A 17428-nucleotide genomic window follows, 5' to 3' on the forward strand; every position below is an offset into this window, starting at 1 on the left:
GTTGCTTCCTTATAAGGCCCGTACTGGCAGCAGGTTCTCCTCTTTTCTTACCTCGAAGTGTGGGAATTTGCTTAATTTATCTCTACATTCTGAATCAAACCATCTCACCTTTCACAATTTGTTTTTAAACTTTTCTCTTTTCTGCATCCCAGCTCCCAGTATTGGTCATTCTATAATAGATGTTTTCATTTAGCTCCGCTCCAGTATACTCCTTGGGAGTTTGATTGTGCTCAGTATATTTATATTGTCGTCATCTATAGACCAATGTGTGATCTCTCTATTTAGAATAGACAGCCTACATGGACATGAATGTGAATCACAGTAATTACGAGAGACTGAGATGAATTAATGCATCCTACCATCACTTTTTAATTTTTCAGAGTTAGACTTGTTAATGGCTGGTGAGAAGTATGGTCAGATGTGGGTCAGTGTTTAATAGTATTCAAGCTTCATGTACCTGATGAAGCCCTACAAGACTGAACCTTGTTTTATGTTTAATGTGGTGGTGTGTCGAATGGGGGCATGGCATAGTAATTGCAGTGTTCCATTTCAGCTAAAGTCAGGAATGGTTTGCGTATGACTGGTCCCTTTGAATTGCAGTAAAACAATCAAGATACTGCTATGCGGTCTACCACAATTACCAGTGGCTGAAATCAATTAAAACTTTCCTGCTATCGCTTTTTATTGTTTTTAAATTGCAAATTCTTTATTATAAAGATTCAGAGGACTGAAACTGATCACCTGGGATGAGCGAAATAATTGATTCGGTTATGAGTAACCCCAATTAAGCTCAATTTATTGAGTTATCCTTTATTAGGCTTATTGGTTCTGTAAAAATCCATAAAACGTACTTTTGACTACTTAAGCAAATGTAACTTTGGCAAGAATGCTGACAAATATGAATGTAATTAATCTTGTCTTATTTGTGTGTTAATTAGATAAACGTGTGCTGACGGATGACCAGGTGTTGGAGTTTTCATGGAACGTGAGGGACATCGGGGACTGGGTGTATAGGATACCGCTGGTCTCCACGTTTCTCCTGGCGGTCTTCTCTCACGGCCTGTCTGTTATGTTGCCAGATTCAGAGAGCAGTAAAGGTCAGGGGAGCCTGAGCAACCTGGTGCCCAAGTGTCGCAGCAAAGCCCCCCCTTGCGACAGCGTTCTCGGCCTCCTAGCTGTGATGTTCATCAATTCGTACCTGCCGCAAGAGGCGCAGCACCGGTGGCGGCCTTACTTCTCCACACGGGCGCATGGAGAGAGCTTCTCGCAGCTCTGCGCGCAGATTGTCAGCCAAGGCCCCTCCGTTCTGATTGTAAAGGACACTGGAGGAAACATCTTTGGCGGGTTTGCTTCGCAGTCCTGGGAGATAAAGCCACAGTTTCAGGGTAAGAAGGGTGGCTTGGCCATGGTGTTCTAAGATGTATCATCACAAGCCTGAGTGGGCCGTCTCTGGGGTTGAGGGCTTTTGTTAAGCTTGCACAGGTCTCTGCAATAAAGGGTAACTCCAGAGGTAGATTTTTACGTATTAATGAATGTGATTTGCATGACAGCTCTTCTAGTTTTAAGAGTGGCCTTGTGACCTCTTTGGTAACTCCACTTAGCTTCCCCTTTACAACCACCATCATGCCCACTCTCCCATCCACACCACACACACACACCCACTCTGTTTCTCTCTCTCTCTCTCTCTCTCTCTCTCTCTCTCTCTCTCTCTCTCTCTCTTTCTCTTTCTCTCTCTCTTCTTCTTCTCGCTTTCTCCCCATCTCTCTCCCTCCACCACCTTGAACCTTTAAATAAGCCATCCAGCAGTCAATGATGTCGCAATACATCTCAAAAACCAAATAGATGTAATCAAACATAGGAACACTGTGGAATGATGACTGTTGGTGACTCCTATCCATGCATGGCTGGGTAAAGGGAATTGTTCTTGTCTCTTCATGTGGCTTTACCTTAAAACATCTTATTGTGATAGCAAGGGCTGAAGCTATTATTCTCAGTGCAACATCAAGATCTGCCAGCATATATCACATATGCTTTGTTTGTTATCCCGTTTGTAAAACATAATGCCAACTGATGTCCATCAAATGTTGAATTACAAAGAAAAACACACATTGACAAATCCAGTAGGGCCAGTTTTTATGTGGTAAAGTATGCTCAAATAGGTATGCATATGCTGTGGTGATGGTAATGGTGGTTGTTAGAAATGGGGTCTCTGGTTGGCAGTATATTAAAAATAGCCAATATTTATCTAAATTAAACAAGACCAAAACGACAAAAATCTAACATACACAAGCAAAGATATGAATTTTTAAAATAGTACCTGGTATGCATCAAAAATAAAGCCGCAAGGGCAACGGTGTGTCAGAAAAGCAGGTGATGCATTGATTCCTTACAATTGAGGACGTGGGTTGATTCTTTCCTCGCAAGGGAGGCTGTGCGTCAATTCCGGGTGCGCAACCTAGGGTCCGTGCGGGGATGTTGAAGACTTTGGTGCCCAGGATCCGTGCGTGGAAATTCCGACACGCTGTGTGAAGAGTCTGTGGTGAGAATAGGCGCAGCGTCGTTTCTCTACCCTCGAGGCAGGCGCTGCATCAATTTTTTAGCTGCGGGACGTGCCGTGTGTCAATTTTTCTGACACGCCCACAGCTGAGCATAGATTATTTGCCGCAGGTTACCAGCTTCCACTTCTAAGGGCCCAGGGACTGGATTTGGCACACTTAGGAAGTCTGGACTCCCAGCAGAAGAGCCCAGGCACTGGCAGATGAAGCCTTTGATGTCCTGCCATTTCAGAACAGTGGGCAAGCTCAGTCCAAGCCCTTGGTGAAACTTCACAAGCAGGATTTCAGAAGGCAAAGTCCAGTTCTTTCCCTCTTCCGGCAGCAACAGCAGCAGCAGGCCAGCACAGCAAAGCAACAGGCAGAGTGGCTGGTCCTCCTCAAGCATCAAGTTCTTCTCTTTGGCAAAGGTTCTGCTTGATGTAGAAGTAATCTGAAAATCTGGGGTTTTGGGTCCACTACTTATACTCATTTCTGCCTTTGAAGTAGGAAAACTTAAAAGGAAAGTCTCTGTTGTTCACATGATCCTGCTTTGCCCAGACCTGGCCACAGACACACTCCAGGGAGGGTTGGAGTCTGCATTGTGTGAAGACAGACACAGTCCTTTCAGGTGTACGTGCCAGCTCCTTCCTCCCCACTCTAGCCCAGGAGACTCATCAGGATATGCAGGACCCTCCCTAGCTCCTTTTGTGTCACGGTCTAGTGGGAATTCACAAACAGCCCAACTGCCACTCTGACCCAAACATGGATTCCACAGGCAGGCAGAGGCACCAGAATTGTTAAGCAAGAAAATGCCCACTTTCTAAAAGTAGAATTTTTTCAAACAGACAATCTAAAAACCAACTCTACCAAAATATGTATTTTTAAATTGTGAGTTCAGAGTCCTAAACTCCAAATATCTATCTGCTCCCAATAGGAAACTGCACTTAAAAGATATTTAAAGGCAGTCCCCATGTTAACCTATGAGAGAGATATGCCTTGCAATAGTGAAAAAGTCATTTGGCAGTATTTCACTATCAGGACATGTAGAACATGTCCCTGTCCTACCTTTTAAATACACTGCACCCTGCTTATGTGGCTACCTAAGGCCTACCTTAGGGGTGACATACATGTATGTAGTAAAAGGGAAGATTTGGGCCTGACAAGTGGGTGCACACGCCTGGTCGAATCAGCAGTTTAAAACTCCACACACAGACACTGCAGTGGCAGGTCTGAGACCTGTTTACAGGGCTACTCGTGGGTGGCACAATCAGTGCTGCAGGCCCACTAGTAGCATTTGATTTACAGTCCCTGGGCACCTCTAGTGCACTTTACTCAGGACTTACTAGTAAATCAAATATGCTAATCATGGATAATCAATCACTTTCCAGGAATCTTTTTATTATTATTTCAATTATACCATAACAGTTTGATTCTGTGATGACATTTATACGACAGATATTCATAGGTGGTAGACATTTTGCATATTTGTGAGGATTAACAGCAAGTAGTAGGACATGTGTAATGGTATTAGCTAGAGCAATGGATGAAGTATCCGAGCACATACATTACATTTTGCAGTCATTGGAGAGCGTCTGAGCCTAAATATAAGTGTTTCGTATGAAAGAGAATTGGGTCTCTGGGGTTAAACACAGAGTGGTAGTCTTCTTATCTCTTCCTTTGCCCTTTCACTTAAGTGTATATGCAATTACAGAAGTATATATATAAATGCTGATCCTGAATTAGCAACAAATAAAAACAGTAACATTCTTAAACAATAGAGTACCTTATCTTCAAGTATTTGATGACAGTATGACTGTGCCTTCATGTGTGTGGAATCCCCTTGGTGCTGTGGAGGTGTATTAATGTATTTTGAGCCGTATTTTAGCTCCAGATGCCTGGTGTCTACCTTGCCTTGGTTTACATGTTTGGGATGGAAGTGCAACAATAGGTAAGCGTTCCGATTACCTCCTCAGAGTGCCCCCAGCTTTTGTTGGACGGTAGGCCGTCCTAAATGCTAGTCTGTCTCCACTAAATCGGAGCCTGTGTCTGGATTTTGTAAGTGTGCCAACATCGCCTCCCAGCTGTCTGATAGGGGGTATTTGCGCAGACCAAGTGCATCTTCCCGCTTTAGCGCCACCCCCTCGGCACCTGCCCAAATCGCAAATGACTGTTTCCAGGCCAACTCCGTAGGTGCCTCTGCAGACTTCCATCTGCGAGTTATCAGCCTTTTGGCCGTCACAAATCCCAGATCTAAAAATCTTGTGGTGGCCCTGTGACGCTGGCCTCTGGGGAATAAACCCAGTACGCAGGCCTCCCATGTGAACGATATTGTGCGTGTCGTGCATGCTGATAAACAATCGACCACGGCTCTCCAGTAGATATGTAAGGAGTGGCAGGACCATAGCATGTGAATTATATCTGCATTGAGATGTTTGCAACAGGGACAAGCTACATCACAGCAAGAGAAATATCTGTTAATGCGAGCTGGCGTAAGGTATGCCCTATGGATAATGTAGAATTGTATAAGTCGAAATCTGTTGTTGCGAGGTATGGTAGTATGGCTAGAGAGAACCGTTTTCAACTGCGAGTCCGTGAAAGGAGTGGCCGATTCGCTCTCCCGGGCAGTGCGCAGTGCGCCATGCTCCTGCACCATGTGAGTTCACAGTGCATCCATGAACCACCTGATCAGATGCCTGCCCCGCCCCATGACCTGTATATATTGTATTAGTAGATGGGTTGGGGGGCAGTCGTTAAGTCTCCCCATTTAGTCGATAAAGATCGCAATAGTGAGTTATACAACAGAAACTGTCCCGCCGGAAGGCCCGCATCAGCGACCAAAGTGGGGAACGAGACCAGCCTGCCATCACTGTACAGATCGCCCAATGTGTGCAGATCTGCAGCATGCCACACCCGAAGCTCAGTTCCAGACGCGACTCCGGAGCCACGATGTGTTCCCAGTAGGGCCAGGGCCGGGGCAAACGGGACAGTTCCCCTCTTGAGACGCAGGGACCTGCGGTAACAGCTGTGGGCCACCTTGAGGAAAAGCTGCTCCGGCCACGCCGAGCGCCTGAGTGGGTGAAACAAGTGTGTTACCCGTACGAGGGACTAGGGCCCTGCAGTAGTTGCCGTGTCGGGGAGATGAAGTCCCGCCAGCCATCTGGACACCCACTGGAGCTGGTATGCCAAATAATAATGTTCCAGATTGGGTCCCTTGAGACCACCCTGTGGCATATAAAGTTTCTTAAGCGCAACTCTGCAGCGCCCTTTATTCCACATAAATTCTCTTAGCTTGGCTTCCAGGTCCCTAAAAAAGCTGACCGGTATGTAGTAGGGGAGGTTGGAGAAGGAGTAAAATAGTCGTGGTAGTACAATCATTTTCAAAAGGGCAACCCTGTCTGCCACAGATAGTGGCAGCGTTTGCCAAAACGCCATCTGGGATCAGATGGAGGTCACCGCCCTCATAAGGTTACCGTCAAACAAGTCCTCTCTGCAGTGGTAGATATGAATGACTAAATATCTAAACGTGTGTGGTTGCCAAGGAACTTCAACTCCAGAGAGGTGCAGTCCTGGGTTTGGAAGTGTAGGATCGAAGGGAAAGAGGCAGGACATTGTCCAATTAACCCTTAATCCAGAAAGTGAGGCAAACTGCTGCAGTATTGTCCCGACCACCGAGGGAACCTGCGTGACATCCTAAAATACAATAAGAGGTCATCGGCATACAGTGATACAGTGTGTAGACTGTCTCCTAGCGCAATGTCCCAGCGGGGGCCCTGATCACCTAACACTGCAGCCAAGGGTTCCATGGCGAGGGAGAACAGCAACGGAGAAGGTGTCAGTCCTGTCTCTTGCGCCTGTGCACCTCAATCGGCTCCGAAATACTCCCACCCATCTTGACCCGGACCTGGGGATTAGTGTATAGTAGCCTAACCATACTGAGAAAGCGAGGTCCGATGCCAAATCGCTGCAGGACCTCAAAGTGTCAGGGAGACCAGATCCTCGGGGTCTGCGCACGTTCCCAACATGTCCACCACTAGACAGCTCCAAGACTCCGATAGATAAAATTACAGAGCCTGAGAGAGTCCAAGCGGGGGGAAAAGGGGATTAGGATGGGAACAGCAGGGAAGGAGACCTATAGGAAGCAAAAAGGTTAAACCACACAATATCAAGTTTATATCACATTGATTTTCACTAGACTATGATTCTAAGCATTGTCATACTGTAACCATGGATAACTTAAGAAAGGACTAATAACTAGGCCTCAAGACGTCTGGGTACCTGGGAAGGAATCAAGAATGATTAATACAACTTCTCAATGAAACTTTTCATGAAATGTTACACATTGTCTAGGATTATAAGAAACTTCTAGAAATATGTTTTCAGAACAAACATGGTCTTTTTACATGAGGACAAAAGTAATCTGAACATTTCCTGGAACATAATAGGAATTGTATGAAGGACTTAATATGCCTTGAATTTTAACACCTAGTTTTAAATGCGGGAAATGAATCGCGCACACTGATGATTTCATCAAGGATATGTAAATGCCATGAAATGATCGCGCACTCTGCAAGCGATCTAAAACATCAGTTTTAAATGTGGGAATGAATCGCGCGTCTTGCCGATTCGAGTACCACCATGTAAAAGCCAAGAAATGGTCGCGCACGATGAATATCAAGAGTTAAATGCAAGGAATGAATTGCGCGTCTTGCCGATTCGAATGCCACCATGTAAATGCCAAGAAATGGTCGGCACAATGAATATCAAGAGTTAAATGCACGGAACGAATCGCGCGTCTTGCCGATTCGAATGCCACCATGTAAATGCCAAGAAACGGTAGCGCACAATGAGTATCGAGAGTTAAATGCAAGAAATGAATCGCGCGTCTTGCTGATTCGAATATCAACATGTAAATGCCAGAAACCACAAGCACATTCACACGCACAAGGAAAAATCTTCCAACGTGAAAACTAAGCCCAAAAACTCGAATGCCTTCGAAAACGGGATCAGGGGCCCAGCCCAACCTGCGTCTTACCGCCCTGATCAAGGATCACCAATACAGTGAAGGGCAAAGGCCTGGAAGATCAAGGTAGGCCTCCGGAATAGGAGCTCAGGAAATTGCTGCTGCTCTGCACCGGGATCTCTGAATAGTGTGCACGTGGAGCTGGGCTGGCTCCCTTATATAGAGTCTGGCCCAGCCCACAAACCACACCCAGTCATGCTGCAGAGAAAGCTTCTAGAAGGCCCTGGAAAGGGACCACACCCTGACACACTCTGAAAGCCTACAGCTATACATTGCAAATGAACAGTATTTACAAGCACCTTGAATATAAGTCTTCAGGATAAAACTCTGCAATGCAAAAGGTTAAACAACAGCATATCAACATAATGCATGAATTACGTTATCTCATAAGTGCTGGGTTTTTGCATTCCAGTCGCTCGTAGAGCATGCACTGCCCTGATGTTGACAAAAAGGAATGTCCATTCCAAGGAATCAAAGGCCTTCTCCAGGTCGAGAACCAGGCATCCTGCCAATGGCCAGTCCTGTTTCGAATAGTGCATGACAGGGAACAACCGCCTAATGTTGTGAGATGTATCTCATGCAGGCACAAATCCTTTCTGGTCTGTTTTCACTAGGTCCGGCACCATGGGCGCCAAACGTGTTGCTAGTGTCTTGGCCAATATTTTATAATCTGTGTTGAGCATTGCTAATGGTCGATATGAGCCAAGCTCCATCGGATCCTTGCCTGGTTTGGGGATTGACGCCAACAGCGCCTCATTCTGTGACGTCGACAAAAATCCTCTGCACAGACTTTTCGTATATGCGGAGGAGATGAGGAGCAAAGATAGAGGAAAATGTCTTATAAAAATCAGCTGGTAGACCATCTGGGCCAGGGGTTCTACCCGTGGATAGTTCGTGTATACTAGCCTGGATCTCTGAGATCTCTAGAGGCTCCTCCAATGCAGTCCACTGGGCCGCTGTCAGGCGGGGCAGTGTAGTTGCTGAGAGGAATTCTGCACAGGTTTGCCGATGCACTAATGTAGCCGAGTCGTATAGTGTTGTGTGAACGCTGAGTGTATCTCCAAGGGTGTATGAAGCACAATACCAGCTGCCGAGCGAATCTCCACAATTGGGCCGTGGTCTCGTTCGCACCTAGTCAGCCAAGCTAAGAGTTTGACCGACTTATCCGCAGAAGTATGTGTGCGCGCCGATTGAGCGGCATAGTTTAAACAACGTAACCGCTCTGGGAGAGACAGGTGTTCGGCCAAGCCGTTGACAATAGTGCTATCCCGGTGGGACTTCGGGCGATCTCCCGTTCAGGTCGCAGTAAGATTCGCTCCACTCGGGCAAGTTCGTTCTCCACAGAGCGTCGCAGATTCCACTGCGTTCCGATACAGTGACCCCTAATAAAAACCTTAAAGGCATCCCATTCCCCCAGGCCTGAAGATGCTGTACCTTCGTTGTGTGCAAAGTATTCAGGAATTGCCTCGACCAATGATGCTTTAAATGCTGCGTCTTCCAGGAGCTCAGGCCCAAGCCTCCAAGTGGGGACAGTCGGGGGAGAGGCATCCCAGCCCAGATGCACGAGTTGCGTATTGTGATCTGAGTGCGTGCGACCCAGATAGTCCGTGTCCAGTACTGCAGGGTATAAATTCTGTGTGCATAGTATTCTTTCAAGGCGCACATGTAGGGAGTGCGGGGCAGAATAATATGAGTAGATTCTATCTGTAGTGTTGCAATGTCGCCATATGTCTAGCAAGTGACAATTTTTAGTCCAGGCATTCAATGCACATGCAGCTGTCACAGTGGGCGCTGTGGGCAACGGGGGAGGAGCGTTCTAAGTCCGGATCCATTGCACTATTAAAGTCTCCTCCCAGTATCCAGGGATAGTCGCTCCACCCCTATAGCTGGTTAGATAAAGTGTGGAGGAAGGAGGCCTGGTCCACATTCGTTGCATATATGGAGCCCAGTACTATGGCCCGGCCGGCAAGTCGCCCCCGTACCAACACGTACTGCCTCTGATCATCTATTATTTGGTCTTCAGCTACAAAGGGGTTGCCTGGTCTGATCCAAACCAGAGAGCCCCTAGCATAATTGGAGTGACCTGTTGCATATAACTGACCTCTCCATCGCAGCTGCAAACGAGGGACCTCTGAGAGCGCCAAATGAGTTTCTTGCAGAAAGGCGATGTGCACCGAGTGTCTTTTAAGGTAGGAGTATATGGAATACCTACGTTTTGGCGTTTGTATACCGCGCACATTCCACGTAAGGGCAATGTAGGTATTCATGGTGGTGTTTGGTAGTTGAAGCAGCTAACTATCTGCGCAGCCCATAAGAGAAGGACTTTACATGTAATAATGCGGCACCAGCACTCAATCAGGCAACTAATGTATAGACTCCGTATCAACAGTAACAAACAGAATACCATCAGAGCAGAGGAACAACCGGTATCCGCCCAAACCAAATAACCCATGGGGTCAACAGAACAGCTATACATGGTAGGTCTTCACTAGAACAGCTGGAGCATCGGTGCAAGTCGTGCAGCCTGCTAGTCAATTTCCCTAGGAGTTCTCAGGTGTATCCCCAGGTGATCAGTTCAATATTACATGGCATATCTGTAAACCGGGTGCACTTTATGTACTGAGAAAAAAAAAATGGGGACTATAAAGGATATGTCTGTGGGGCCGCTAAGTAGCCCAGTTAGGTGCTGAAGGGTTCTAGAACAGTTCATCTGCTGTACCGGGAGTCACCCCCAAGCACGCTGGAGAACTCATCTCGTAGAGATGATCTGGTGTAGTAAGTCGGTCGCTTGGGGGTTGCGAAATTTCGGTTTCTGCTTCCGATGCAGTTGGGGAAGTATTGATGGCTGCTGCAGACTGCAATGCATCGCGTCGTTCCTGGATGATTTGTTCCAGATCAGGGACATGTTTCGCCCTCTCCGGAGTTGCACCACGTGCTTTGCGGCCGCGTCGCATACGGGTGCGCTTACCCCTTGGCACTGGTGGATTCCCCTCCAGGTCCCGGCCACTGATACGGCCTGTTTACTCCAGCCGTTCCCACGCCGCTTCTGGCGTCGTAAAGAAGTGGGATTTGTTCTCAGATATTATACGGAGTTTGGCCGGGAATAAAAGAGAATATTCAAGGTGCAGTGTCCGGAGCTTGCGGTTTAAAGGTAAGTAGGAGGCGCGGTCTCTCTGCACAGCTAATGTGTAGTCCAGAAACAGCATGACCTGTGCGTCGTCGACTCAAGGCGGTGGTGATGACCTCATGGACCTAAGGATAATATCCCCGTCTGCATAATGGAGCAAATGAATTATAAAGGGACGTGGGCCGATTCCCGTGGTCTAGTAGGAATCCTATGTGCACGCTCCACTGAGAAGAAAGGTGTCAGTGTTCCCTCCGGTATCAATCCCGGAGCCAGGCCTCAGAGTAGGCCACTGCATCACGACCCTCCACGCCCTCCGGTAGGCTAATAACGCTTATATTGTTTCTTCGGGTGCGGCCTTCTGCATCTTCAACACGATGCTCCAAATCACCTATGCAGGCCAATGCGTCTCCCATTACGGTCTCTAGGCGGGATGACGCGGGCGCCAATTCGTCTATTCTTTCCTCAATTGTACCTGTCTTGTCCGCCAAATTGCGGTGATCCGCATGTAACAAAACAAGATCGCTGGCCACCTTGTCTATTTTGGCTTCCAGAGATGTGTGGGCCCACTCCAGCGAGTCGCCAATGCGCTCCACCGCCGCTAGTAAGGCATCAGGTTTTTGGCTGTCTTGAGTTGCGGCCTCCTGCAGATGCTTAGCACCGGTTCCAAAGCGGAGGCGGGCAGTCCCCGCCATATCCACAACCTGTAGAAATATCAGCAATATTGTAGGTCGTTGCTTTGCCCCCGAGGTAGCTCTCAGGAGGTTCCGTCCTGTGGGGCCCACCAGCACACCCAGTCAGGCCAAGGGGACCGAACAGCGAAGGTTGTTTCAGACAGTGTCACAACTGTGCAGTAGAGTGAGCCTTCTAGGACGTGTGCCTATGCCCCTCCAACTGGCTGACCTGCATGGCTTAGGGCCATATGTACGAATACATTTTCCCATTGACACAGAATGGGAAAAACCCTTTGCTACATCTGGCCCTTAGCTTCCCCCGTGCAGTTTAGTGAGGGCTGGCTTCCAGCTCCCGGCCCGAGGACCAGCGGTAAGGCCACCTCCGAGTCTCACCATCTGCAGGCTGCAGCGATGTTGCATCTATTTAGGTTGGGTTAGGCCCGCTTGCATGTGCACCCGGGATGTTATTGCGCAGCAGCACGAGTGGGCCAGCCGCCAAAGTCTTTTCCGTCTCCTCGGCGCTCTGTCGCCGGGGCCGTCCAGTTCAATCCCGCAGTCGAGCGCACTCAGAGCCACGCTCTGTCCAGGAGCAGGCCCACGGCTCCTCCACAGCACCGCGACAGGGACCGCGGCCCTCCGCATCTTTGTGCACCAGGGCGCGCAGGCCGCCACCGCGACTCACTTGGTGTGGGCACACGTCCTGCCCCAGCGTCTCCACAGGTGCCGTCACCCTCACGGGCCAGACGCGACAGTGACGCTCTCAACCAGCACGGCCTCCCCTTCGCGCCTCACCTACGCGGGCCGCCTCCCGTAGCTGCACACGCCCCGCTTTAATCTGGTGCGGTGCCCGCGGTCAGGGTCCCTGGAGACTCAGGGAGACTCAGCACAGTGGGGCGCCAGTTGTTTGGGAGTTACTAGCCCCTCATATGTCTTTTGGTGCGGATAATCGGGAGTTGGGACGCGGAGCTCTATCGGCTCACGTCCGCCATCTTGGCCGGCTTAGCCACGCCCCATGGATAATCAATCACAATACAATTTAGTCAGAGAGCACTTGCACTTTAGCACTGGTTAGCAGTGGTAAAGTGCCCAGAGTATCAAAACCAGCTAAAATGAATTACAGCACAGGATCCAAAAATAGGGGGTCAGAAGCTAAAAGTACAGGGAAACCACACCAATAGCTGCCAGGTCTAACAGTGGTGTAACAATAACGGTGGTGTTAATGTTCCTTTTGATAATGGTAACTTGGTAGTGATAGTAATGGTGTTCGTGGTAATGGAGGTGGTAGTAGTAGGAAAGGGATGGGATGCTACTAGTACTGGTGGTGGTGTTGATATTGGTAGCAGTGGTAATAGTGGTGGTAGTGGTAATGGTGGTACCATAAACATGGAAAAAAAAAATCTGCACTAAATGCAGACTAAGAAATGGTAACTATTATAATGGTAATAGATGGTATGTTCTAGTTACACCGCCATATGAAGTGACTCATAGTAAACTGTTAGATGATTGGATTACTGGTGGGTGCTCACAAATATTTGATTGTAGTTACCAAATAAAGCAGAAAAGAGCTAAGCCAGAGAATAGGTCAGAAGATTATGTACTGTGGTCTGTGACACACCATACATGCTTTTTGTGTAGTCCATTTTTCACACTTGCACCAAAAAGGTAAATATACAAGTTATATCTTGTGTTCTGATATAGGGGTTATTCTGCTTAAAATCAGAACCCCGTCTAAGTTGAAAACATTCTTAATACATTATGCTTCATTAGTGGATTCTAAAAGATTAGCTCAGTATTTTGTTGGATTTTGATCAGGCCATATACAGTTCTTTAGTAATCTTGAATACAATATTAGTCTACATAGTTGTTGAATGATCATAAATTCAATGACTTTACTCCAACATGTGTTTCGTCCCATATACATGACTTGTTTTCAAGGCATAGACAATATTACAGAAACTATCCTAGCCCTTTCACTATAGCAATAGATGTTGCAGTAAGAGGAAACACTGAAATCTTTATTGGGTTGACGATAAAAGATGCAACTGGCTAATGGGCGCTGGTAAATTGAGATCACCAAAACTAAGAAAATATGCTGGATCATTAGGTTGTAGCACAGGTTATAGTTCATTAAATGGCAAGTAACCTATCATATGGACTGCATTTATAGGAGAAAAAGTTCTAGAGGTCATGCACCAAATATTGTTCTCTCACAGAATGTATAAAGTAAGGGTTGGACGAAGAATTCCACTTCACAGGCAGAGTTTGCGACGTTCTGAAAAATTCCACAAAGTAATGCGGAGCGGAGTTTTTTATCTCGCTCGCCAATGTTAAGTTGGCGAGCGAGAGAAATCACTAAGTTGGCTAGCATGAGCGAGAGAAATTGCTAAGTTGGCAAGCAAGATTTCTGAACGTGAGCGGTCACAGTAGGCTGCGACCACTCATGACGAGAAAACTGCTGTTTGTTTTTAAGGAAGCTGCTACTCAAGTAGAAAATCTACTCAAGTGGCAGAAAGAAGTTGGTGCCCTCTAGCGCTTTGCGTGATGCCGGGAAAAAAGTGCAGCAGAAGAAAGTGTGTGTGTTTTTTTTTTTTTTTTGCAAATGGCTCAACAAAAGTTTTGCGGTGCTATAATCATCATCTTCCCAGCTTTCAGGAACAGGCAGACTTGAGTAGAAAACCACTTTTTTTTAAACACTGTTTTGGCATTTTGCTGGGCGATAGCCCATTTTCCCTATTTTTTGTGCTGTATGGTGTATTCCCGAAAGCTATACATTTCTGAAAATTAGACTAAAGTCTGAATTCAACAAGGGTTCATTTGTGTAGATCCTTCAAGGTTTTCACAAAGAAAATAAGGGTTAAACAAAAATTAAAAAATTGAAAATTTGTAGGATAAAATGGCCATTTGTGACATTCTCATCACAATGTCCGATTTACAAAAGCAATATACCCTTACATCTGCTGGACCGCTCAGGTTGCAGGGATATATCTGGTTTGTGGATCTTCCAAGAACTTGAGGTACCCTGAGCCAGTAACTGAGCTGCACCTTGCACTGGTTTTACATTGTCTACTGGGTGCAGAGCAATTCGTATGGTAAAATATAAATATTGAAAAATGGTGCGGAAATGGCCCTTTCCACAGGGTCATCCCCAAACCTTTTGCCTTCTTTCTTTTTCTGACCATGTTTTGTTGGTTTAAGGGTCTGGGCACTTTATCACTGCTAAACAGTGCTAAAATGCATGTGCTTTCATCTAAAACATGCTAACTTTGACTTGTCCACAAATGGCATATTTAATTAACTTGTAATTCCCTAGTGAAGTGCACTATATGTGCCCAGGGCTTGTAAATTAAAAGCTACTCGTGGATCTGCAGCACTGGTTGGGCCACCCACTACAGTAGCCCTTCAAACATGTCTCAGGCTGCCACTGCACAGCCTGTGCGTGCAGTTTTAAACTGCCATTTTGACCTGGCAAGTGTACCCACTTGCCATGCCCAAATCTTCCTTTTTAGTACATGCAAGTCACCCCCAAGGGCAGGGCGTTGTGTATTTAAAAAGTTGAACATGTACTGTTAAGTTTAAATGTCCAGATAGTGAAAAACTCTTAGTTTTTTCACTATTGCAAGACCTATCTCTCCCATTGGATAACATTGGGATTATCCTAAAACCTTTTTAAGTTTAATTTCCAAATGGTAAAAGATAGCAATTGAAGTTCGATGTCTCTGGACTCACAATTTAAAATCACACCTTATGATGAAATCAGATTTCAAAAGTGTAAAAATGACACTTTTAGAAAGTTGGCTTTTTCTTACTTTAACCATTCTTTGCCTAAGTGTTTCTCTGAATACACATCTGGGGTAGATGACAGCTGGGCTTTGTGCATTCCCTCTAGACAGTCACACAGTGGGAGCTTGGGTGTGGTGTAATGTGTCTTAAAAGGCCCATTAACTGGTGATGGGGGGGGTGGACTTTAGCACTGCCTCACACCTGAATAGGGCTGTGCCTCTCCCCACACAAAGGGCTGCATAATCCCCTGTTGAGTGTCTACAGCCAGGGAGGTCAGGACAGTGACCTTGTGGACTTCAAAGCAATGCCTGGAAGTGTCTCCCACCTTCCACAACCAGGGCACCACAGTATAAATACTGGACCCCAAACCCCACCAAATCAGACCTCTTCACCAAGGAGACTCTGCCAAGAAGGAGGACTACTGTGCTGCCAATAGAGACTGCCACTCTGCAGCTGCATTGCAGTGTTGGTCTACTGCTTGCTGTGTACTGTGCTTTAGGAGAGACTGCCACTTTGCTACTTCCTTTTCTGTGTTGCCTGCTGCTTCTTGCCTGCAGTGAGAAGGACTAGGACCTGTTATCTATATCCTGGAACCCAAGATTCTCCAAGGGCTTGTTGGCTTGCCCCCTGTTCTTCTGCAGTCTCACGGACATCAAAGAACGCTTCCAACTCACCTGCTACAGCACCTGGACTCTGCAGTCTGTCAGTCTACCTTGCCAAGTGGTGCCACCCCAGTCCTGGACCCTTGGAAGTGGGCCTAAGGTGCTCTGCCTTCTGTGGTTTTCATTGGAACCGCTGCAAAGAAAGGCAAAGCCTTGCAAAGCAATGCCGCGCAGATCGGGCACAATGATTTAACGTACTGTGTTCGGCGGGCCCAAGTGGGTCCCTGTAGCCGGCCAGCACTCCATTGTGGTTGGACTGAACTTATAACTTTAACCTGGTCCAGTGTGGCCAGATAACCCCAGGTGGCACGTAAATCTTTAAAATTGCATATATCAGGATCTACTTATTGGATTTTTGCCATTTTGGTCTTGTTTTAATCAGATAAAATATTCTCTATTTTAATAACCTGATGTTGAGCCCTTTTTGTGGTGTCTTTCACTGTGTTATTGTAATTAAGTGTTGCACAAATACTTTACACATTGCCTTCTAAGTTAGGCCTGCCTGCTCTGTGCCAAGCTACCAAAGGGTGAGCACTGGTTAATTTAGGTTGTGTATCTGACTTACTCTGACTAGGATTGTGGCCCCCTACTTGAGCAGGGTGCATACCTAGAGATCCAATATTTAACAAATGGGTATGAAGGAAACCTGTGTTTTTCCGAAATGGGCTCAAGATATGGAGTTTAAAAGCAGTGGATGTACCCATACTTGCGTGTGAATTAGAGGGCATTTCTCAAAATGCCTTCTTTCTTACACACTGCCTTACATTTGAAAGGCACAAATGCAGAGAAATATATTAGGTAATAACACTTGATGTACTATTCTGTGTTCCCCTAAGTCTCTCACTAAAAATGGAACCACACTGTGGGTAGACCTAGTCCCCGCGATAAGAAAGGGCCCAAAACGCAACATGGACGTCTCACGTTTCCACTGATAACTGACCCTTTTTTGGAGTGTGCTTAGCTGTGGATTTTGGGCCCTAGGTCAGCCAGCCCCTAGGGAAACCTAGTAAACCTGTACCTTTTTGAAAACTAAACACCTAGAGGAATCCAGGATGGGGTGACTTGTATAGCTCTCACCAGGTTGTGTTGCAAACTTCAAACATTGACTAATTATCCACATTTTCCTTGCATTTCTGGGATGTAAACATCTGGATGGACAGAAAAGATCAAACCAAGGTCAATGAGTGATCCGTTGCTGTTGCGGGCACTAGGCCCAGCCACACAAGTGGGGCAGCATTTTTATTGGGACAGGTGGGGAAACTTTGGGTAGTAGGAATTTTGGGGACTCCTTCTGATTCTGAAAGAATACGGCACAAATGCATGGGAAATGTGTCATTATAGTCACATTTTGAGGTTTACAGGGCGTTGTGGGTAAGAAAACTTTATGGGATCTATGAGAGGCACACCACCCTGTACTCCCCTTGGTGACTAGTTTTCAGAAATGCCTGGGTTGGGTAGGTATATCTGTGAGGCCGCCGAATTTGGGTCAAAAACTGCAGCTACCCCTTTTGTTGATATTGCACCTTGGACCCTGCATTTTTGTGGGCACTAGGCCCACCCACACAGGTGAGGTACCATTTTTATCAGGAGATATCTGGGAACCCTGGGTGGCAGAAAGGTTGAGGCACTGTTCA

General features: G+C 46.7%; 1 protein-coding gene across 1 annotated transcript in view; it reads left to right on the plus strand.

Annotated features, from left to right (window-relative positions):
• The window catches only part of MEAK7 (MTOR associated protein, eak-7 homolog), a 219762-nt gene that overhangs the window by 160446 nt on the left and 41888 nt on the right, over positions 1 to 17428 (plus strand). The window contains exon 5 of the mRNA XM_069216756.1: positions 939 to 1385. Within this exon, the coding sequence (XP_069072857.1) occupies positions 939 to 1385 (447 nt within the window). The remainder of the gene's footprint in view (positions 1 to 938; positions 1386 to 17428) is intronic.

This window comes from Pleurodeles waltl, chromosome 12 (genome assembly GCF_031143425.1).
Source record: "Pleurodeles waltl isolate 20211129_DDA chromosome 12, aPleWal1.hap1.20221129, whole genome shotgun sequence".
NCBI classification, from domain to species: Eukaryota; Metazoa; Chordata; class Amphibia; order Caudata; family Salamandridae; genus Pleurodeles; species Pleurodeles waltl.